Source organism: Dichomitus squalens, assembly GCF_000275845.1.
Source record: "Dichomitus squalens LYAD-421 SS1 unplaced genomic scaffold DICSQscaffold_1, whole genome shotgun sequence".
Classification (NCBI taxonomy): domain Eukaryota; kingdom Fungi; phylum Basidiomycota; class Agaricomycetes; order Polyporales; family Polyporaceae; genus Dichomitus; species Dichomitus squalens.
In genome coordinates this window covers 1,308,276-1,329,845 of record NW_006766883.1, presented here as the reverse complement: position 1 = coordinate 1,329,845, position 21,570 = coordinate 1,308,276, and the positions used below count along the sequence as shown (strand labels likewise).

At 56.3% G+C, this 21,570-nt stretch overlaps 7 protein-coding genes across 7 annotated transcripts; 4 read left to right on the top strand and 3 right to left on the bottom strand.

Moving 5' to 3' along the window:
- Positions 1-17: 17 nt before the first annotated feature.
- Positions 18-1,584, bottom strand: DICSQDRAFT_131118 (uncharacterized protein). Its single transcript, XM_007360261.1, has 3 exons — positions 1,416-1,584; positions 1,127-1,360; positions 18-1,057 (listed from the first exon to the last, which is right to left on the bottom strand). The coding sequence occupies exons 1-3, from the start codon at positions 1,503-1,505 to the stop codon at positions 101-103; spliced, it is 1,281 nt and encodes a 426-aa protein (XP_007360323.1). The 5' UTR covers positions 1,506-1,584; the 3' UTR covers positions 18-100.
- Positions 1,585-1,931: 347 nt separating this feature from the next.
- DICSQDRAFT_46431 (uncharacterized protein) lies at positions 1,932-2,765 on the top strand (the record flags this gene model as incomplete). The annotated part of the gene is made up of 3 exons (XM_007359775.1): positions 1,932-2,147; positions 2,201-2,385; positions 2,513-2,765. The coding sequence occupies 3 exons, from the start codon at positions 1,932-1,934 to the stop codon at positions 2,763-2,765; spliced, it is 654 nt and encodes a 217-aa protein (XP_007359837.1).
- A 2,299-nt stretch (positions 2,766-5,064) lies between these two features.
- DICSQDRAFT_131116 (uncharacterized protein) lies at positions 5,065-8,880 on the top strand. The gene is made up of 2 exons (XM_007360260.1): positions 5,065-6,047; positions 6,109-8,880. Exons 1-2 carry the CDS (start codon positions 5,305-5,307, stop codon positions 8,495-8,497), a joined length of 3,132 nt encoding a protein of 1,043 aa, XP_007360322.1. The 5' UTR covers positions 5,065-5,304; the 3' UTR covers positions 8,498-8,880.
- A 51-nt stretch (positions 8,881-8,931) lies between these two features.
- DICSQDRAFT_151246 (cytoskeleton assembly control protein) lies at positions 8,932-12,893 on the bottom strand. Its single transcript, XM_007360259.1, has 12 exons — positions 12,849-12,893; positions 12,627-12,793; positions 12,432-12,574; positions 12,304-12,379; positions 12,112-12,250; positions 11,875-12,059; positions 11,686-11,822; positions 11,207-11,632; positions 10,667-11,152; positions 10,468-10,617; positions 10,333-10,417; positions 8,932-10,280 (listed from the first exon to the last, which is right to left on the bottom strand). Coding segments are annotated over exons 1-12 (3,234 nt in total). The 5' UTR covers positions 12,851-12,893; the 3' UTR covers positions 8,932-9,042.
- Positions 12,894-13,004: 111 nt separating this feature from the next.
- Positions 13,005-14,165, top strand: DICSQDRAFT_131114 (mitochondrial protein required for respiration). The gene is made up of 4 exons (XM_007360258.1): positions 13,005-13,370; positions 13,428-13,822; positions 13,871-13,976; positions 14,031-14,165. The coding sequence occupies exons 1-4, from the start codon at positions 13,159-13,161 to the stop codon at positions 14,113-14,115; spliced, it is 798 nt and encodes a 265-aa protein (XP_007360320.1). The 5' UTR covers positions 13,005-13,158; the 3' UTR covers positions 14,116-14,165.
- A 1,913-nt stretch (positions 14,166-16,078) lies between these two features.
- DICSQDRAFT_142410 (uncharacterized protein) lies at positions 16,079-19,302 on the top strand (the record flags this gene model as incomplete). The annotated part of the gene is made up of 5 exons (XM_007360257.1): positions 16,079-16,499; positions 16,616-17,035; positions 17,089-18,199; positions 18,257-18,755; positions 18,808-19,302. 5 exons carry the CDS (start codon positions 16,079-16,081, stop codon positions 19,300-19,302), a joined length of 2,946 nt encoding a protein of 981 aa, XP_007360319.1.
- An 89-nt stretch (positions 19,303-19,391) lies between these two features.
- Positions 19,392-21,226, bottom strand: DICSQDRAFT_176590 (uncharacterized protein; the record flags this gene model as incomplete). The annotated part of the gene is made up of 7 exons (XM_007360256.1): positions 21,140-21,226; positions 21,061-21,089; positions 20,802-21,011; positions 20,139-20,719; positions 20,012-20,086; positions 19,717-19,960; positions 19,392-19,660 (listed from the first exon to the last, which is right to left on the bottom strand). The coding sequence occupies exons 3-7, from the start codon at positions 20,935-20,937 to the stop codon at positions 19,392-19,394; spliced, it is 1,305 nt and encodes a 434-aa protein (XP_007360318.1). The 5' UTR covers positions 20,938-21,011; positions 21,061-21,089; positions 21,140-21,226.
- Between the last annotated feature and the right edge of the window lie 344 nt (positions 21,227-21,570).

Here is a 21,570-nt window from a genome sequence, read left to right as displayed (position 1 = left end):
GGTTGCAAACATCTCCAGTGAGTTAAAGCATAACATCGTACACCGTGTACGAACATACTGTACAAAGTCCACGGATACTCTCCTATCTAGACGCGAAGGACTAATCCGCCTCCACACGCATTTGTCCTCGCCCTCGCTTGATGCGATCCTCCAGACCGCCGGCACCCCCGAAAACCTTCTTCTGTTCGTGACTAAGGAACCCACCCATGCCCTTTGACTTCGCTCGTGCACGTTCTTCGGCCTCAGCCTCCTCCTTCTCCCGTTCGAGCAGCTTCGTCAGGTGCTCACGGCGCTCGTTTGTGAGTGAGGCGGCATTAGAAGACATGGCGGCAAGCCGTGCTGCGCGGTCCTCCGAGGCGTCATTGAGCCTCGTGGACGATCGAGGAGGTGGAGGACTCGTACGAGTCCGCTTCGGAGGTGCAGGATCGGATCGGCGGGGGCTACGACTCAAGGTCCGTCTTCGCTTCCTGTTGTCGTAATCGTCTGGACGTGCAATGGGGCTACGGCTGGGCGCACGACGGGGCACATATCCGTTGTCGTCTGACTCGTCTGAGCGTGGCCAAGTCATGACCTTCCCTTCCTCGGCAGACCGTCTCCGGCTATCGCGTTCGCGGTCTGGGGTGCGGTCACGGCTCCGACCGCGGCGACTTGAATAGTGATCATCGCGGCGATCGTCCTCGTAGCGTGAACGCGTAGGAGCGGGTGAACGAGAACGACGGGAGTAGGGGCTAGGCGAACGTTTGCGGGAATAGCGATCCCTCGAGGCAGAACGCTGCCTATCCCGGTCATCGTATGGTGAAGGTGAGCGCGCCGCCCTGTTCTTGCCCTTGCGGTCCTTGTGCTTCTTCTCCTTCTTGTCTTTCTTCTCCTTTTTTGGTTTGATACCGGTGCGCTCCTGCAGCTCACGAAGGCGGAGAGGGTTGGACATGAGGGCCTGGTACGCTGCCTGCTCCTGCTGCTTGATGGCAAGAAGGGGATCTTCGCGGACCTTCGCAGCGGTATCGCGCGCAGAATTGGCGAATTGAGTAGCAATGAAGTTCTTGTGTGCAGCACCAATCTGTCATGTCGTGGTGGAGAGAAAGGATTATGAGCACCGGCAGAGCTGACTCGTAGAACCCGAGCGTACCTTTTCATTCTCGTCTGCTGTGAGGATCTTGTCGACCCGCTTCTTGCCCAGAAGATAGTCTTCCAGCTCATTCTGGTTCTGACCGCTCCCAGTCGCCGGGGTGGCATACATCCAATCTAGCTTATCCTGCCTCTTCTTCCCTGTCTGCTCTTCCTGCAGCCTTTGCAGCTCTTGCAGCTGACGTTCCTCCTCCTTCTCCTTGCGCAGCTGATCAAGCTTCTTCTTCTCTTCGAGCTAGACTACATGCGTAAGAATGGCTGTTCACGATACAGGAAGGCATGAGACGTACCGCTTTCTTCTCCTCGAGCCACACCCGCTCCTGGTTTTTCAACAGGAGCGGGTGCCACGACTTCTTCATGTTCAAGTCTCCGCCACCCATATTGACTAGTGTTGGTGAGTACGACGGTGAAAAGAGGTATAAACCGAGTAGCAGGGAGGACGCGCGGAGTCAGCAACAACCAAGTTGGACGTCGCAGCACGAAGGCAAGTGAGCGAATAAGCGCTGTTTGTGGCTGTTTACCGAGATAGGAACATGGATGCCGAGCCTGCCGCTGCGGAACGCTATAACATAGTGATGTCTAGTCGTCGTCCTCGAGCCGCGTCCTTGCCCCGTGGACTCATGTCTTCTTCTCTCGACCAACGACTATCCGATCTCGAGGCAGGCGAGGGCGAGCCTCTCACTAATGGCGTATCGGCAACGTACGTACCGCCTGTAGTACGAGGCCCTGCCAACTCATGGACACCTAATAGCATGCTTGGCTTCTCCCCCACTTGACCCTGCAGGCCTACCCGTTCCATATACTCTATGACCAAGGATGAAATCACAAAAAACATCGCGAATCGTTTTGTCCACTCCCAGACATACATCATCCTATACCTCGCCATGGCGGCGCTCTCGATTACAACAGTCGTCCTGAGTTTGGTCAACGAGTGTCCCACGCTGCCCTTCTACATCCTGGAATTCATCATCAATGCCGCAATGATTCTTGAGGTTGGGATCCGATTCGTGGCATTCGGCCGGGTGGGTTTTCTCTCATGATGTCTGGTGTCGTCCGGCCTAACTCGCCCCATTAGCAATTCTGGAAGTCCCTCTGGAATGTCATGGACTTGGTCATGACCGCGTTCTGCGTCATCACCCTTCTCGTCATATTCTTCTCCGGATGCGGCAATACAAGCAAAGAAGAAGAACTCATCGATACTTTGCTTCTCGTCGCCCGGAATGTGCTTCAGTTCGGCCGTCTCGCCACGGTTATGCGGCAGTACGTACTCCTTCTGATGCTAACGTCTCCCCAACCGCTTTCTCCGCGCGCGACCCGCGCACCTTATCTCGGACCTTTTCCATTGTGTTTTTGGTGTCGCTAGTCGCTCACAGACTGCCGCTCACAGATCTGGCCAATCAATATTCACGCGCCCCAAACCAATCGACCTCTCTGCCCCTCGGAGAGGTGGGTTCACTATGGACATCGACATGGAGGACGAGGAGGATGCGGGCGAGCTTGCACGACCATTAATACGGAGCGATGTCGTCTTCGATGCTGGCGAGGAGCACCCGCAACGCGCGCCGATGTCGGACATGCCGCGAGCAGTGCAGGCGGCCCAGGAGCGCGACGAAGAAGATGTGTGGGCGTCACTGGGCTGACGAAACGATGTTGTACGTCGGGATCTGATACTGCTCCGTACTTCGCGCATGAGACGAAACAGTAACAGATGAACGCTCAAGGTACCTTATATTCAGATATGGTATCATCGCCTCAAACCCCTTGCATTCCTCTTGTAGCCAGCCTTCCAAGTGGGTGGTCTACTGTGAATGCAAGTGATATCCTTGTGGGATCCAACGCTGATATCTCCGCCTATTTATATATTCTAGTGGACAGATACCATCTTTCGAGCAGTGCAGTTGACCGCGTTCGCAGTCCTTGTACGGATTTTCCCTGGCGGCCACCAGCGGCGTCCGAATTCACTTGGCCCTTTTTCTGTCTGCCATACAGTATATACATTCAGGCCTCTTTACGTCCGTGGCGCGCCGCTATGGCCACCTTTTCGGCGCCAATAGTCCCTTCTTCGTGTCTCAAATGTGCCCCCGCGCACTGACGAACGGGGGTTATACGGTAAGTTGTATTGCCGCTCGATCTTGACGTACAACCGTCGAGTTGCCTGGATCTCCGCCGTCGGTGGTGGCTTGATTGAGTCCGGGACTTCAGACATAGATTGCCCCGATTAGGGGTGCCGAATGTTCTATCAGGACGCTCTGATTGAAGGTTGGGTGTTGCGAGCAGTACGCCTGATGGCCCCTGTGCTCTATTGCGTCTTTTACGAGAGTACTTCCAATCGGCCACAACGCTCGTTGTGCACGTCCGGGTGGGACCGCGCTCATGTGGCGTCGCAGGGGCCTTGAGCGTACTGCATCCACACGTGCAGACTCTCGTGAACAAGGACTGTCGATCATCTGTCAGCCTTGCATGTGGCCAAGGGTCGAACGCCGGTGCTGACCTGCTTGTGCCGGTTAGTCTCACGGCAGCAAGTCATGTTATGGGAAGATGATGAGTGCTAAAGGCGAAGCATCTGCTTCGCCGCTTCTGGCCCAACAGTTGCCTAATTCACAATGCGAAGATGCAGATTTGCTATTGTCTTCCTCTCGACGCCGAGTTTCCGATGACTCGGTAGTGAGTACGCTATTCTTTAGGACCGACGCGTCTGAGAGTGGTTGTTTCGGCGTTACACGCGCGTATAGAGCTATTGATGTCTGCAAGGATGATTCGCTGGGACATCATAGAGTTCGCACCGCACTCGGCGCAGCCCGTCCCAGCGTCCCAGGATGTGCCCGTTTTGAATGTTGTGCAGTAAATTTTTCTCCATTCTTCCGAACAAGCACGGCGGTCGCGTTCAGCTGTCCACAACCGCACGCATTAAAGGAACTATCCGTGAAACGACTTCGGAGCCGGTCTCTTTAACCCCCTCCGCGCTGAGGTACGCGCAGGGGTTTCCATGCCTGTGGACGGCGCGCCCCGACGCCCGGGCTTCTAGGGTTCTGGTGCGTTCCTGCGGCACCGAAAGTCTATTGCTGGTGCGGTCACAACGCCCCTAGGGGTGTTTGCGTCGTGCCAAGCGGGTTGCTGAGCATGAGCTAACGCTGGCCCTGTGGTGTCAATGTCGACCCTGTGGTGTCAATGTCGACCCTGTGGTGTCAATGTCGACGAACGTGGCGTACGAGCCGGGCCCGGCAGGTGGCGCTACAAGCAGTCCATGTGAACGGCTTGCGCACGCGTCCATCGGTGGACCGCAATGAGCGTTAGCAAACTTTGCGATGTGGTAATGCCGGAGGCTGTTTGGGTTGGGGCGGGGGTATCATTGGAACGGATTGTAGATCATCTCTTCACAAACTCAAGTGTGGGGAAGCCGACAAACAACTCGCGGGGTAGGGCCATATCGCGTTATATACTTATCTACTTATGTTCGCGGAGAGCTCGGTCCGGCAGCACGGCGTGACATTGACCCAGTGAGGCACATCAACGTGGCCGAGAGACGAATGAGATTGGCCGACCCTGAGGCAGCCGCCTGACCACTCGCTCGGAGACATTTTGTCCAGAAGAGGGAGCCGCGAGCTGATATGGGTTTGATTGGCGGCGTCGATTGGCGCTATGAACGAGTCCGGCTTGTGAACAATGGGGCGCGTCTGGTGAGAGCGGTGTCGAGCACAATGAGCCCACACCGAGCGTGGACGGCGAGCTTGTCGTCGGATGAGGAGGAGGAGGGAGATGAGATGGTTAGTTGATAAGCTGTGTGTCGTCTGTCGATCCCGTCAGGAAAAGCAGCGAGGGACGACAAGGAGGTTTACATAAGCGTGATTTCAATGAGTGGTGATGCGAACGGGCGCTTGCTGTATACAGACTGGTCGACATCCGCCGTGGCGACGGGCTCGGGCTCTCCGTCTGCCTCTGCCAGGTCTCCTCTGAGCGCAGTCTCCCCTTCCCGCTCTCCCTCCTCTCTGCCACGGCATAACCTCCATCCACACCTCTATGTCGTGAACGTCGCCAGTTCTCCGGTGCGTCCCCCTCGCAGCAGCAACTCAGCTGCCTGCTCCGCCTCCTCCAAATCAGTCGTTCCGAACGCCGACTCCAGCTGTACCTGTTATCAGTCCGACTCCAGAGAAACACACTCCTTTTTCTTTCCTTCCTCTTATGCGTCCGGCCGTACAGTCCAACGCTCCAAGCAGGCCGTGGTGGTCGCGCTCAAAGTCCTCCAAGGATCCCCTTCACCCCAGTCGTGCACCCTCGGGCCTCGGTGACGAAGATGAGAAGTACCCGTCGACTACGTCCAGCACTTCTTCAAAACCAAAAGATGCGATCCCGGCCCTCAAGTTCAACACTCTCGCTTCCGCAATCGGCTTCAAGTCCAAGAAGCTTCCCTCCCTGACGATCCAAGATCCCCCGTCCCCTTTACCTCCCTCTCACTACGCCAAGTCGCGTCCCGGGTCCGGGAACAGCGGGGTCGCTTCCCCGGCCCCTGTGGACCGCGCACCTTTCTACACCAACCGGCCTCCAGCCAAGTCTGTCTCGACGGTGCGGTCCTCAGAGTACGATTTTGATGCCGCTTCAGAGCCACATTCGGAGCCCCGCACGCCGTCCGATCACCCTCGAGATAGGTTCTCCTACCAACACTCTGTGATGACCTTCTCCGAGGTCGACCCCTTCGCTTCGGGTGGAATAATCATGCATCCTATGCCGCAGGACCCCAACAGACTATCCGTGTACTCTGACTCCTCCATGCTCGATCCACAGCATAAGCGGCCAGATATACCCCCGCCAATGACCAACCGAGTCTCATACGGATCGTCCTCGTCCAATTCCCATGGCAATTATTCCGACTCACAGGTCTTATCTCCGCTGTCCACAAGCTCGTTTGCACGGTCGCCCACGGCTAGGTATGCCCTTGAAAACGATTTTTCCGACATGCTGATGTACTGATCCAGCCGCCTCGTACAGTCGTTCTGCCCATGATCTCACGCAGACCAACGATCAGTATTATGCCAATGGGCCGGCGAGCCCTCCTCTGCAAGCACATCGGACACGTCGGACGAAGACGCCCTCTGGATCAAATTCTTCGAATTCGACTGTCACGCAGAATGACTTCAGAAGCCGATTGAGGGAGCCTCCAAGCGGCGTCGGAATGCACATAGCTCGCAAGCGGTCTAGTCCCGCCCTCGGTCGGCCTAGAGGAGCGACCGTCGGTGCTATAGATTATCCACCGAGCCATCCCCCCGCGATTCCCAATTTAGGTCAGCCGACTCCTCCGCTACAGCCCCGTCGCAAGGAGTCAGGTTCATCCTCCCCGTCATCCTCCAACACCCCTTCTCCATCACCGGTAGTGTTCAGTCGCCAGCGCACTACGTCTACGACCTCGAATTTCCCCGTCTCTCCTAGCTCTCCACGACCGCCGCTATCTCGGAAAGCATCCTCCTCTCGGCTCCCTGCGTCTCCTGCCCCTGCGCCACCTACAAGCGGCCTCCCGCCTACCCCATCTCACCATCCACCTCTGCCGTCATCTCCTTATGGTCTCTCTCCCTTAGAATTCAGGGCGTCATCGAGTTCATCGAGCCTGAATTTTGCACCTAGTGTAGACCTTCATGATCTGGATGACGATGATCCTATCTCTCAGCTGCTGAATGGCCATTACGACCTGGGTCCATTTGAGGCAACGGTTCGCGAACCACCGAAGGGGAAGGCTCGAAAGAACCGGAATACGTATATCCTCGACGGAGATCTGAGTCCCATAGCCGGGGACGTCGACACGAGTTTGCCTTCTCCACTGAGCAAATTCCCCCCGGTTCCCACCGCCATTCACGGCGATATCTCACCCAAGGCTGCGAAGCTACTGAAGAAGATGTCGTCACAGCAGAACTTTTCTCAGAGACATTCGGCGACGAGCCTAAATTCTACTGTGTCCGGCCCTCCCGACGATGTGAACAGTCACGGCAGCGGTCACGCCTCAGCCCATGCAGCCAAGACTCCGCGTAAACAGCGGTCCTTCCATACACCTCGTGGCATTCCCCGACCGTTCCCTGGCTTGCGCTCGTCTAGCAACCACCCCTCTGCGAGTGCCGACCCTCTTCCTACCCCCTCCTCTCCGATTGTGGAACCACGTCGAGGTAACGTCGCAAGCCCGAGGAAACGGCTTTTCTCTGGGTCCAGCACACGGAGAAGCACATCTTCGCACGGTCCTGCGGTCCCTGCTGACGTGGACGACAAGCGTTCTGTCTTCAGCTTCGAGAGCGACACGCGACCGTCGTCGTCTTCTGGTGTGGAGGCCATCACGATGTCCTTTGGTACGGCGGGTGGTGGGCTATCGTTCATGACGCGGAACGCCTGCATATCCCCTTCGTCGATATGGGAGGACGGGAGCCAGTCGCGAGGTAGCGAGGACAAGAGGCTGTCGCAGACGGAGTATGTTCCACAGTACATCATGTCGCCAGCCGAGCAGATCAAGCTCGCGGAGAAGCTGGAGGACGAGGAGCCAGACACGTCCGTACGTGCAGTGCCAGAACCTGAGCCGGAGTATTCGGGCCGGAAGCCAATGCTCGATTTGCACCCGGGCGATTTTGGTTTGACGTACAGCCCTCTGCCGGGTGCATCCCGATCGCGCTCGAACTCTGTGCTCTCGAGCCAGTCCACCGGCACTCTGGCGTTCGGCGACAAGGTTGGCCTCAACAGGGGACCGTCCATCCTCTCTTCCAAGACGTCGATCAGTTCCAGGCCGTCGCCGACCAAGCCGTCTCCCCAGAAGGCCGCGCTCATGGATCTTGTGCGCGGCGGTCCGACGCGAGCTGCCTCCGTGCTCACCAAGCCCCTCAACAAGCCGCCTCCCCTGAGCACCCGCCCGTCGACCTCGCAAGGCCCGCTGTCCACTCCCCCGGCTTCGCCCGCGGGCTTCACGTCGGCCACGCACTCCCCGGAGATACCGGCGGCGAGTCTCCCGCCACCGCCTCGGCGCCGTCCTTCGCGATACGATCTGAACGAGGTCGAGCAAACAACGTCCCATCGCGCGAGCGTCGTTCCTATGAACCCGCTTTCGCCACCGCCCATGCGTCCCATGAAGTCGCGGCGCCAGGAGTCTACTGATACCACGACGACGGTGGGCTCGCGCCCCCCGAGTTCGTTCGATCGGCAGAAGAACATCGCGCGGAGGTCGCTCATGAAGAAGCCTTCCTTCCTTGACATCGAGGACGAGTTCGACCTGTCGGCCGAGAACGGCTCCGACAAGGAGGTCGAGTCTGCTCCCGAGTCGCCCACGATGGAGGACAGCTTCCTGGACATGGACCGCGGGAAGAGCTCGTTCGATACCGTCCGGAGCATGGACAGTGCCTTCTATGTGTAACATAGCTCTTGCACCCTGTGCTTGGCCTCTTGCTCGCCTCCCGCCGTCGCTCTTGGATGCCGCCGGAGGCCGCCCACTCGTTCGCTTTCCTTGTCATTCATCCCCTTCCCTTCGTTTCTATCTATATCTCTTTATTCCCTACCATACACCTCACACCACCTCTGCTTCGTGGTACCCTTTTGCACATAGTCTACGCTCTGCTGCAATTTTTTGCTGGTACCGCCGTAATTACTAGAACATCTCGTCTCCGCACAATTGCTGGCCATCGTCATATACTCATGCATATGCACCCCTGCTGTTGTCTGCTGTTGTTGCTCGGGCTCATGGTTTCTCACTCATGCCTGCGCGACTGTACTACTTACATACCACTCGCGCCGGCTGTCATCCTCCGTTGAATACATGAGTCAATCCATAACGGTGATAAAGGATATACGAAGAGTGCATTCCCGTCAGCATTGGACGAAGCAAGCAAGTACATACAAGGTAATTCCGGTATACGTTCGTCATCGAAGGTGAGTATTCCAATCGCATCGTTCCCCTGCTCACTAATCTGTCTCATCCGTGTGGTATCCTGCGCGGCGCATAGCGCCCAAGCGGTGACGCGCAGCGTTGAGCTCCTTCTCGAGGCGCAGGATCTCGACCTGCTGCTCCATCTCTCGCCGCTTGAACTCGAGCACGGCCATGTTCTTGTAGTCGACGTCCTCCTCCTGCACCTGCTTCGCGGCGATCGCTTTGACCTGCTTGACGAGCGCCTTGCACGCCTCCGTCACGGCCTTGGCAGCGAGCTCCAGGCGCTCTTGGGTCTTGGACATCAGGTTCGCCTTGACGCGAGACGCGGCAACGAGCTGAGCAGTCGCCGCGGCCACCTCGTTCGAGGCGACGATGAGCTGCTCGAGGGTGTGCGTGCCAGAGAGTACGCCGTCTGCGCTCTCGATGAGCAGGTTGGTCGCGAAGGCGACGGCGCGGGCGGCGGAGATAAGACCCTCGGTCCAGCGGTTGTTGCGCTTGTAGAACTGCTGGGTCGTGCTCGACCCTTTGCCCTGAGCGACGATCTCCTGCTGCGACTCGGTGGCGGCCTGGATGAGGCGCGCGATCGCGTTGGTGATAGCGAGTGCGGACGCGAGGATGGCGTCGTGGACCTGGATGTCGACAGCGCTGTAGCGGGAGGAGTCGCGCTGGCGAGACTGGAGCTGCTCGAGACGCGCGGTAGCAGCCTCGATTGCCTGCGCGGCGCTCAGCATCTCCTGCTCGACGAGGTCGCCCAGGTCGCCGTTCGTCTTCGCGACGGCGCCGGCCTTTCCGCCCTTCGGCACGAGACCGTCGACGACCTCGGAGAGCTTTGAGAGCGCGCCGCGAACTTCACTGTTGTTCCGCATCGCGACCTCCTTGCGTTGGGTAGGCTGACGGATGAGATCGAGCTTGTACGACTGGAGGTTGAGAAACGTCCTGAGACCGGTGTCGCCGGCAGTCTTCGCGACGTTGATGAGCTTGTCGGAGACCTCGTCGTCGACGAGACGCGTGATGCCCTTCGTGTTGATGAGGACATCGGCGAGCGACTGGGCAAGTTCATTCGCGCCCTTGATCACGTCGACGTGGTCGCCACCAGGCTCGCCTCCAAGATATAGGTTGAAGACAGTGGCAAAGTCGGTCGCGTTGTTGATCGCCTTCTCGATCATAGACAGAGTGTACTCGGGCGTGGAGTTCAAGTTGCCAGCTTGCGCCGGCGACTCTAGCTCGTAGATGGCCTCGTCGACCTTCGCCACGCATGCATTCAGGATAGAGTCTGTAGGAGTATCGTCAATAGGCGTCAGTTGCAAGCAAGCTAGTCGACATACCGATGATCTGGTTCAATTTCTTCCTGTTGTCCAGAATCAAGGTATCGATTTGAGCATTGGTAGCTTCCTCGTTGAGGCCTTGGTTCTGCAAATGCTTTGAGAGTCAAAGCACAGAGATGGAGGGGCTTCACATACCTGCTGGGCTTCCTGGAGCTGCTGGATGGTAGCATCCATGCCCTCCTGAAGGAGGGAAATCTCCTGGTCCTTCTCCTCCCGCAGGCGATCCAGATCAGTGGTAGCATGGTCGAGCTTGGACAGAAGATCGTCGATCTGCAATTGCTTGGCCTGTGCAACCATAAGTCTTACGTTCAAATCTAATGTCATGTCCACGTACCCGCAGAGAATCCTCGAGCTCGTTGAGCTGGCGGTTGTACTTTGCAAGTACACCGGACACTTCCGAGCTCTTTGAACGAGTCGCGTCTTCAGCACGCTCGTTCGCAAAGCTGATCTCGCGACGCAACCTGTCAATCTCGTCCTTGTGTGCAGACTTCTGACGGTCGAGGTCGAAACGCGCACGATCGCGCTCGCGGATCATATCGGCCAGCTCGAGGTTCTTCGCCTTGAGGTCGCGCTCCATGCGTTCCATCTTGTCGATGGCCTCCTGAGCCGAGTTTGCCTTGAGCTGCATCTGCTTGAACTTCGATAGCATCTCCAGATGTTCTGTTCGGAGTTGGCTGTAGAGCTTGGCAAGCGCCTCGTACTTCTTCTGCCACATCGCGACCTGCTCCTGGAGCTGGCGGATGAGCTCGTCTTTGGACATAAGCTGCGAGTTCACGTTCGTAGTGACGCTGCTGAGCTCGCTTTCCAGCGCCTTAACCCTCTGTTTGCCCGGTATGAGCACATGCAGCTACAGCGAGACAACATCCCAGCTTACTCTGTCGTACTGCTCTAGCATGAGCTGATCGCGTTCGTATTGACCGCGCATGGCAAGCAGTTCACGCTCCAAATCGTGCATTTGCTGGGCAGCCTGGTTGCTGTATTGCATCATCTGTTGCTGCATCTGCTGCTGCACGAGCTGCTCCTGTGCAAGCCTCTCCCTCTCAGCCTGTTCGGCTTGCCGCTGCTCGAACTCACGCCGTTGCTGCTCCTCAAGCTCCCTGCGACGACGTTCCTCTTCTTCTCGTGCAGCTACGAGTGCCGCCTGCTGCTCCTCGTATTGTTTGAGCATGCGAGCTTGCTCGGCCACATTGACGCCGTCTGGCGTCGCAGGAGCCGCGGGAGGAGGCGTTTTGACTGTAGCGGTGGTAGGGCGAGCAGGGAGGTCAGGGGCGGACCCATTGTCGAGGAGATTCGGTGGTTCCTGCGAGTTCTGTTAGCATGATAGTAGGGAGCCACAACGGACAAGAGACGTACTTGACCAAGCTTCGGGACATTAATCAATCCGGTAAGATACTTCAGGTTGGAACATTCGTAGTAGAATTTCCGAAGGGCATAGTGTTGTTGACTGTAGCGGGCACGCAGGGGTTCCAGAGCCTCAATATCGTTAGTTCCTAGAGGACGGTCAGGCTTGCATGCATGCGTTTGAAGGAAGGGTCTACCCACGTCGATGCATCGCACGAAGCATGCTGGTGATGAAGCGGTAGATACCCCAGCTTTCCTTCACGAGAGGCACAAGAGCGGATATACGGCACTCGTTGCTCGCGGAGTGACGGAAGTGGGCGAAGATCATCCTCTGGAACGAGTCGATTTGGTCCTGGAGCCCCATGAGATCCGAGATAGTCTCATAACTGAGCATGTCATGTAAGCGTAACCCATAGGAAAGGTCGGGCGTAGACGCACCCCTCATTTGGATCGTCGATACCCTTGAGTGTGATGTACTCTTCGTACTCGAACAGACCATTGAACTCCGGACGAAGCCTGTGGAATCGCAGCTTGGCCAAGAGGAACTGTACATACGTTCTGATGAGAGGGCCATATCCTAGACAGACCATCAGAGCTCGAGCGTAGCGCACCAGGCGGACTCTGACGTACCTCGTGCGGTTTCGTGACCGACGGTCCTTGCACAAGTCTCCAGCCACCCAGTCTGTCCATGCGCTTCCTTGATTGTCTGCACCCGCCTTGTTACCTCCATCCAACCGACAGCGATGGTGTGCACGTACCACGGGGTGCCCCTCTTGTAGCACCTTATGCACCGTGATGAGAGCCTTGAATGTCTGCACTTCATCGGAGAGAATGGGCTGCACTCGGAGTCCAGTCCAGAAGGATATTGACGAATGATAATCCCAGGTATAGACGATGCATTCTGAGCCGGCTTTAGCGTGGGGTAAGGTCATGCGAACGACCAGTATACGCACTGCGGACGTGTTTCTGCTTGGGCGCGGTCTCTTCTGGATTGGTCGCTTTCTTGATGTTCACAACGAGCTCGCCCTCCGCCTTGTCCTTATCCACCGGACGCGTTGGATAGTGGACCTCATCGCCGTCAATACCGTAGTCGGTCTGGCGTGTCCGGGAACCCGAATACCTAAGAGATTGCATGAGAACCCGAGCCTCGCTGCCCGTACCACGAATGGACTAACATGATTCTCGCCTGCGCGAGGAGTTACAGAGGAAGATGAAGGACAGAGGATGGTGGCCGGTCTGGTAGGAGTGTTATAGGCTCGCGCGCAGCTCGACTAGCGCTCCTGACCAGGCGTCACGTAACGCTACCGTGCCCCGTTCACCTGCTAGGCCTCTCGTCTTGTCCCATGGTCCCATCAGTACTAAAGCCTTCTAATCTTGTTGAATCGCGCAACACCTATTCACAAAATGATCCGTCTGGGGCGGCTTCTCTTTCGTCCAAGGCTAGCGGTCCCGGTGCCACGGCCTAATGTGATACTACCAAAAAGAATGCTTACAACAGAGGGCCCTTCTTCATCCACCTACAGGGCTAAGCGGGAACCTTGGATAACCCCTACGATGGTCCTAGTTGGTATTATACCAATATTCACATTTGCGCTCGGGACCTGGCAGGTGCAGCGGCTGAAATGGAAGGTCGCGCTCATCGATGAGTTGGAAGAGAAGTTGCAACGAGAACCTATGCCTCTACCATCATATGTAAAGTGCGGCATTCTTTCTATGACTGGACATACAGCCTATTTCTAACTACTGCCTCCAAGCCTGGCTGCACTCCCCGAATTCACCTTTCGCAAGGTGATCTTGAAAGGTCGTTGGGATACCTCACATGTCATCCTCCTCGGTCCCCGAGTTCGGGACGGCACCAACGGTTATCATGTCGTGGTGCCGTTCGTCCGCACGGACGGCTCTACAGTGCTTGTGGACCGTGGCTTCGTAACAAAGGAGCTTGCACGAAATGCTAAGCAAGCTTTGGCCAACGAACAAGGGGAGGTGGAAATCCTTGGCATGCTCCGCACCGCCCAAGTCCGCAACAACTTCACACCCGAGAACCATCCTGAAAAAGGAGAGTGGTATTGGGCGGATATTGATGCTATGGCCGCATATGCAGGCGGACAGGAAGCGGGTGTACAGCCTGTCTTCATAGAGGAGATCTTCGGTGCGCACATTCATATGAACCGTTAATACCGATCTAATATGCCTCTAGAGGGCCATGCTGGGGAGGCATCCTCGCGTTTATCTCATGGTGTTCCGGTAGGGAGACCACCTACGGTTGATGTTAGGAATTCGCATGTGTCCTACATTATCACCTGGTGAGTCTGCAGTGTGGCGGAGGGTTCTTTGTGCCTCTGCTAAGACGACCATAGGTACTCATTGTCGGCCTTCACCTCTGCCATGTTCCTCCGTCTGCTATTGAGGCGACGAGGAGTACTGGCTCGCATACCTCGATAGGCTGTCCTGTCCATGTCTTTGAATGCTACAGGTGATCTATCATACTTGCCCAAAGCAGTGTTCATGAACTGTAGTCGCCGGCCGCGTGTGTTCTCGGCGAGGTCTAGGAAGAAGTGAGTCGTTCAACAGGATATCAAAGTTTTACTTGTAGGGGGTGACGTGTGGATCATAAGTTAGCTGTTTCACAGATCTAAGGTTGAATGAAAACGCTCTGCGGTGTAGGGGCACGTAAGCTGTAAACAACTGCAAAGGACCGCGCCCACCAATATCTCCGAGTTCGCTCGCTTAGCGGCCCAGGCCGCAGCATAGCAGGTGCCGTCATTCACGAAGTGCTCCTTTGTCTACCAGATCCGGCAGGCGCTTTTGGGGTCGGTTGAAAGACAAGCGCGCGTCGGGACAGGTGCGGTATAAAGCGACGTCTCGTATGGATGCGATTGTTACCTCACTCAACTTAGATTCTCGCAAGCATACTTGTGATTCAACGGTCTCATACTGTAGTCATATCTTGCTTGCTTCCGTTCTCTGCACCCTGGGACAGCCATCTAGCAGCACCGGAGGACCTCCAGAGCACCAACCACCGACATGATTCCCACCTCAATCTACACTCACCCGCGGCCACGCGTTGCTTACGAGCCTTCGAAAGCTCAGCAGCCAAAACCATTCCCGTCGAAGCCTACGGCCGAGGAAAGACTGGCAGCAATACGACAAGCCATCCACGCGGAGCACCCCGTGGTTAGGAATTGGAAGCCTTGTTATACAACGGGCACAAGAGAACGTTTTACGGTTCACTCTCCAGAAGGTATAGCGTTGGCATACCTTCTATTTCTGCTTCCAGTGGCTGATACTGTTTACCAAGATGCCTTCATCACGGAGAACGCGAGCGAGACTTTGCGACGCAAGCAGCGAGATCAAGCGCGCGAGGCTTGGAGGTCGACCAATGTTACTCGCGAACCACAAGAGACTCCCTCGGCCTCTCCAGCAAACTCGTGCACCTCATCTCCTCTCAGCAGCCCTCCCATCACACCCACCTATCTACCTGAGGATATCTCGGAGTCGCCGACGGTAGTTGAACGTCGCGATAGGGTAGCGCGGTCCCACATGCATGGCTCTTCTTACAGTCAGTCCCTTATCCGTGTCCTCATTTTTATAGAACCTAGCATTAACGATCGTTGCTGTCTTTCAGGACGCGCAGTCCCTCACGATCGTGTGCGAGACTCAGTTACTCGGTGGTTAGGCGCCTCCACAGGGATCGATCAGTCTGCTCAAACGGCGCTGCTGAAGAGCCGACATCGTCCTTCCCGTTCACATTCGTCTTCAGTGCGACAAAGTTTGTCGCGACGGTCCTCCCAACATTCGCTCTCAACCGGTCATGCAGCTGCTGGGCAGCAGGAGCGCACATTGAATGCGAGCAGCATACTGAGCTTCGTAAAGCGACTAGCGCCTCTTGCGCGTTTCAATCCGTATCGGCGGGCTCGAGCTGAATCAATGTCAGCTGTCATGGACGATGGTAAAGGAGGGAGGGACGATACATCGAGGGGACGAGCCTGCCGCAGAAGGTGCAAGTCGGATTCGGCCGTTCGGTGTTAATTGAGTGCCGCGTTGCCCCAAGCGAGATGCTCTTTCCCGTGTCCTGCTCAGAAGCGCAGTTCCTTCGGTAAATATTTCATGTGCCATTGGTGTTGTTGCTGTCGAAGCAAATTCGGGCTGTTGCGTGTACTACTTGTGTATTTACTTACTACAAACTCGAACCCGATCTCAATGTAATCTGTAACCTTGCTACTGGGTCGTAGATGCCGGATATGGGCTGCTGTGCAGCGAGCGCTCAATGCGTGGGGGCTCGCCCGAAGTACTGTACTTGTGATTCTTGCGAATTACTGCGTCTCCGCCATCCAGGCTCTTCGCCCTCACCGCGTACTGGTAGCATACACCGGACGACCCTCAGACTGTAGTCCAAGAGGTTTTGATGGCGGAGGCTGGGCCGTCATCTGCTCAGCCTGTGTCTCCAGCTGCCACACCGCCCTCGTCTTCCCCTTCTCCACAGCGAGCTGCACGAATCCATTTCCCTGCTGAACGTCCTGCAAACGGCGCGGACAATAGCTCCTACGGAAGCTTTCAGTCCCTTGGCCTTGGGCCACCTCCTGTCCTCCGGAAGTCAACCAACCAAGGCGGGTCGCTCTCGTCCCAGCAGGATGACAAGAGGCGGCGGGTCAAGTCTGTCGATGCCTCCAATGGCTTTGACCAATCCCCTTCGCGCGAGGTCTACGCGGGACCATCTTCTAGGAGGGCCGTCAGCTTCAGCAGGAGAGCGGAGCAGCGGGGGGAGCTGATGAACAGGGGTGTCTCGACTGGCATAACGGACAACTTCTCCGACGAATTCGACCTATGTGAGTACTCATTCTGAATGCAGGGGTACATTTACTTATAACCATTCCTTAGCACGAGAAGGCAAGCTGCTATTGCTTGGATGCTCAGTTACGCATGTCTCTCAACTACATTACAGATCCAGGCGTATTGGAGGATGTACAGCGAGCTTTACGTATGAAGGCTCGTCGTGAAGCACGTCTTAGGACGCAGACGACTCCTTTACGCGTGGAGACTCACACCGACTCGGCATCACTGTCCTCAGTCTCTGCGGGCTCTTTGCCTGGCCAGCCTATTAGCGGACCCCTTCACTTTCAGCGCCAGCCTTGCCATTCCGGTGAATCCGAGATTGACTTCAGTCCATCTGTCGGTGTCATGCCCCTCCATCCCATCCCGTCATCTTCTGACGGTGGAGCCACGCTCGATTGGACCACGCCTTCGTTAGAAGATGGGAGAGAGCGGCGTTGGTCGCTCTCCAGGGGCAAACGAAAGTCGAAAGAGCAGGCGTCCTTCTCTACAAACAAAGCTGCCGCTGAGAAACAGGAAGCGTTGTATGCCAGTACGTCCTTTGCGTGTTTCGCGAGTCAGTTCTCATGCCATAGCATCGACCAGGCAAATTGGAGCAGATTCGGGCGACGGTTCAGCCTCAGACACATCGAAAGGCCGAGATGGTGCGCGACCAGCTCGCTCGCAAGTACGCGCTGTTGGCGCCGAAAGGCAAAGCGAGCCCTGTGAACATATTGGAGGTGGCTCGCTGGTACGGGAAGCAGGACTCCAAAATGCGTACGAGCCTCGACCAGAGAGAGCGTGTCACCTGGATGAAGCATATCTGGGAGAAACATGCGCCTCCTCCCGGCGGCCATTCGATGTGGAGTCCCACTGCCCTCGTCATGGAGGAATATGTGAGGTCGCGCGCGAGTCCTCATATCATGGACACTATCCCGGAGAATGGAGTGATGCTGCCGCCCTCGCCCCCCTCCTTCGTGGATACGCGCTCTCCTGCCTCCAGCACTTATTCCTGGAACACTCCTCGTCACTCTCTGGAGGCTGCTATCAGTCGCAAACGGTCCTCATACGATGCACAGGTGTCCTTCGGACCGCACGTCGATCACAGTGGAGGATCTATGGAGCTCGATTCTCGGCGGAGCAGCGACAACTACAAGAGCTCGAGGCATGAAGGCGGAGATTCGGCCCATAGCTCCTTGTACAGCATCATCTCCAGAGGCGCCTCCCCGAACAGCAGTCGCAAGCGATTGCGAGATATTGGTAGACGGCTAACCCCGCGTGCCAGCGATGAGGCACTTTCATCCGCCCGCAACTCGATTTCGGAGACCAGCGGTCATAGCGCATCAGAGGATGGGGCTCACTTCGGGCATCGGAAGATGGCCACGATACGACCGCATAGCCGGTCAGCTAGTCTTCATATCCAGGCTCCACCAGCCTCTGTCTCCAGCCCGACTCTTTGGGCGAACGGCACGACACGTACAGATACTTCAGATGTGCCTACGACCGCGACCCAAAGTAGCACTGTCTTTCCTACCCCCGCAGAGACACCACGACCTGAGGCTACACCAGTCCCTTTCAGGGCGCCGGCAACGTTGCCACGCCGTGGACGTAGGAGGTCGCTTCCTTCGTCGAGCGACATATTTGCGCGGGAACGGGAGAGACATGGGCGTTTGGCGGATGAGCAGAAGGAGCGTGAAGAGTACGAAGTCAAAGCGCAGTAAGTGGTGGCTGGTGTTATAGCGAACGTGCGTGTACGGTGCTGACGATCCAATAGGGTCTTGGAAGATACCCTCTCCCAGAACTATCGTATGCGCCACCTCTTGCAACGTGTATGTACGAGCGTCCGGGAGTACGACTCTGTGCAGGCTGGCTTGTCCGCCATCCTCGGGATGCCGTATTTCAAGATACCTCCCGATGTCCTCGACGCCTTCCTCCACGATCCCTCTGCGGTCACGGGCAAAACGCGGCGAGCGCTGAGTTGGCGGGCCGTGGAGGATATTCACGAGCGCATCATGAAACAACAGCAAACTCTCCAGGCTTACCTTCACTCTCAATTGCTTGACGGCGACTCTATTACGTTTCCGCATAAGATATTCGACGAGCCGCTCTCAAATCTGATGCAGATTTTAGACAAGCTTGCTTGTCAACGTGAAGACCTCGCACGTAAGGCCGAGGAAGTTTCTGTCGTCCTGAAGCAAGTCAAGAGCGTCCAGGCTGGCGTCAAGAAGGATTACAACGAAGCGTTGGCCCATACGTCGTTGGTATACCCAGAGGTATGTCGGCCATCATCACCTCCGCATGTTATCGTTGCTGACGTCGACCCAGCTTTCACAAATTGCCGCCTTGGAAGAAAACTACAGAAATCAGTATCAAAAGTTCTGGGACATTGGGCTGGACGCCCTCACACTTCTGTTAGATACCGTAACCCCCTTCTGGCGGAACTACGGGAAGGTCATCGGCGAGGACGTACAAGAATTCCTCATCATTCCCTGGTACCGCAACGAATTTACCGGGGAGGCCAAGCGATACCCCATCAAGCAATTTCCTCGCCGCTCGCTCCGCCATTGGGTGGGTCTCCTCTTCCTGTCTTTCCTCAGCTTCGCCGTCGCCATCCTCCAAACGCGCGCTGCCTGGTCTTTGTCAGCCCACATCAACCTGCCGTGGATACGCAACACGGGTTTACGGTGGACTTTCATCCCTATCTATGTAATCCTTCTCATCATTCAGTGGTGCGCGGTGCTAGTAGAACTTTGCATCCTGGCGGCGCAGGCGGGTATCATCATTTGGTGGATTGGTTGGTTCATTAAGCTGGTTTCGTAGGTCGATCTGTCATCATGCTATGCTTGTATCATTATAGCATACATAGTAACTGTTATTGTACAATCACGTAGTGGATTATGAACGCGCAGTCATGAACTCTGTGTGCTGGGCTTTGAGGAAGGTATTTGATACGAATTAGTTGGGTTGGAGGACGTGGTAGCCACTTGAGACGGCGCCGTCTTGGCTTGTGCCAAGCTCCCGGTGTGCTGTACAGTGAAGGGAACTGCTTGGTGGGACGTGCTGACTGGGACAAAGTAAGGCTGAGAGGACGAAGGCGTTATGACGCCGCGGGGTGCCGCTTGAGCTTGGGGAACGTCCGCCACCGTTTTGCCCGCATCTATGCATGTCCGGCAGTATCCTGCAAAAGCCGATTCAGAGAGCCTTACGCCAAACCGGTCCTGACCGTGGACTCACGTCCTCCCATCATCAAGGGGACATCCGTTTGGCCGCAAGCGTGGCAAGCGATTGGAGTTGGTGGGGCGGACGTTTTCGCTTTCAGTGACTGTCGTCGCTTTGCTGGCGTTGGCTTTTCCGCGCGGGTAGGCGGTGTATCGGGAATGACGAGAGTTGGCTTCCGAGACACTGACTTCCGCTTTGCTCGAGTGCTATCTGCCCCAATGGGTTTGATGGACTTCATCGTATATGAGGGAGCGGTCGCCTGGGAGGAGGCGTTAGTGGTGTACACAACGCCTTCGTTTGGTGCACCCACGTTCTGAAGCTCGGTCAAAAGTTCTCCCTCAGGAACGTGATGTTGCAAGTAAGATGGTGGCGCTGCTGCCCTGACCTGAGAATCCAGTGAGTAGGGGCCTGAAGAGGCATAGCAGGCGGTCGCTCACCAAATCAACAAGTCTTGCCTTGCTTTCTTCCATCTTCTGCAGTCCGCCCGCCCATGTTATGAGGAGCTCCCACAATGAATGTGGCACTCTTGAAAAGCGGAAGCTCACGACCTCTGGAATAGGGCTGTCAGAAGGCTGCTGATTGGTCGGAGGTGGCTCTGACGGCGGGCTGGAGGGAGTGATGCACATTGTGATGATGACGTCGGCATATCTAACCCAAGCACCATCCGCGACGCCTACACGCTCGCAGAATACATCTCCGCGAGGTAGTATCCACCTGTCAGAAGGCTTTTCGTGGAACTCCAGAAGGAGGTCAAAGGGTTTCGGCGAACCCGCTCTGACCGGAACTGATGGTGTCGAGCTTGGGGGAGGGTTACTTGCACTTCCCAAATCCGATATGTCTTCGAGCTGGCGGATCAGAACGCCCAGCCGCTTGACCTCCTCATCGGTCGCGGTATGGTTGATGACCGCATTGAGCAAGTTCGCAAGTGTAGGGTTGGTCTGTGCTGCCAACTGGACTTTGGCGGATAATGCCGGGGTCACGTACGATGATGATGTCGACACTTGAGGGTCATGAGGCACTGTAGGATTTAGGGATGAAGTAGATGGTGTAGCTGTAGGTACGTCCGTCCAGAGATGTATTCCGGAAGGCTAGCGACATACATTGTGCCTCTTGACCGCTATCAGGGTCCATGGCTGGCAGGTAATGGGCTTCATAGAGGGCCGTATTGGAGAAAATGTGAGGTCCTATATGTAGGTCGTACTTCCCGTGGGCCTTGATGGTATGGGGTGGTGGCATATTCTCTACTGCTTTGCCGCCGCGTGCCTTTGAAGAGAACTTGGGGAAAGCAGAGGCAATCCATCTGTTTCGTGCTATACAAGAGTCAAACGCCTTCTCAGGCCACGAGAAACTGAGACCTACATTGCTTCAACGACTGCAACACGACGAGGCTGGAACACAGGTTGGACAAAAGACGCATTCTCTGAGCGGGTATGCCAACCTTTCTGCCACAGTTCTCAGCTGCGCCCCGCCCGAAGGTGCTTCCCGCAGCTCCCATCCTGGTTCCGGGCCGGTCGGCAGGTGTACCAAGCGCTGCATTCTTGCAGAAGTTCTATTCCAAGGTGTGGAGAGGATATGCGAGACCGTGCATGCAAGGTGTGTGGGCAAGAGAGTCGCTCAAGTGCAAGCAGCTGGTGGGATCGGGGTAAGTATGCAGTCTATCGACACCGGTCCGCTCGACAGGCGCTTGGCTTTCCTCACTTTCTCTCCAACGACTTCCATCCCCTTCACTGGCACCATCCATACTCGGAGTGTCATACAGATACAAACTACGAATATTGCCTTAGGGCTCTACTGTGATGTCGCAACGCGTTCGTGAGTGGACCACAACTATTGTCTTCCCCGTCGCCTCAATGTAATACACAGAGAAGG

What these genes read in the sequence shown, in the direction of transcription:
- DICSQDRAFT_131118 (XM_007360261.1), bottom strand. Translation starts at nt 1,505, where the DNA reads ATGGGTGGCGGAGACTTGAACATGAAGAAGTCGTGGCACCCGCTCCTG. An exon ending in GGCTCGAGGAGAAGAAAGCG is followed by an intron (nt 1,361 to 1,415) that starts GTACGTCTCATG and finishes CATGTAGTCTAG; the next exon opens with CTCGAAGAGAAGAAGAAGCT. An exon ending in CAGCAGACGAGAATGAAAAG is followed by an intron (nt 1,058 to 1,126) that starts GTACGCTCGGGT and finishes ACGACATGACAG; the next exon opens with ATTGGTGCTGCACACAAGAA.
- DICSQDRAFT_131116 (XM_007360260.1), top strand. Translation starts at nt 5,305, where the DNA reads ATGCGTCCGGCCGTACAGTCCAACGCTCCAAGCAGGCCGTGGTGGTCG. An exon ending in GCACGGTCGCCCACGGCTAG is followed by an intron (nt 6,048 to 6,108) that starts GTATGCCCTTGA and finishes CGCCTCGTACAG; the next exon opens with TCGTTCTGCCCATGATCTCA.
- DICSQDRAFT_151246 (XM_007360259.1), bottom strand. An exon ending in TACAAGAGGGGCACCCCGTG is followed by an intron (nt 12,380 to 12,431) that starts GTACGTGCACAC and finishes AGGCGGGTGCAG; the next exon opens with ACAATCAAGGAAGCGCATGG. An exon ending in TGCTAGAGCAGTACGACAGA is followed by an intron (nt 11,153 to 11,206) that starts GTAAGCTGGGAT and finishes CCGGGCAAACAG; the next exon opens with AGGGTTAAGGCGCTGGAAAG.
- DICSQDRAFT_131114 (XM_007360258.1), top strand. Translation starts at nt 13,159, where the DNA reads ATGCTTACAACAGAGGGCCCTTCTTCATCCACCTACAGGGCTAAGCGG. An exon ending in CTTCATAGAGGAGATCTTCG is followed by an intron (nt 13,823 to 13,870) that starts GTGCGCACATTC and finishes ATATGCCTCTAG; the next exon opens with AGGGCCATGCTGGGGAGGCA. An exon ending in GTGTCCTACATTATCACCTG is followed by an intron (nt 13,977 to 14,030) that starts GTGAGTCTGCAG and finishes AGACGACCATAG; the next exon opens with GTACTCATTGTCGGCCTTCA.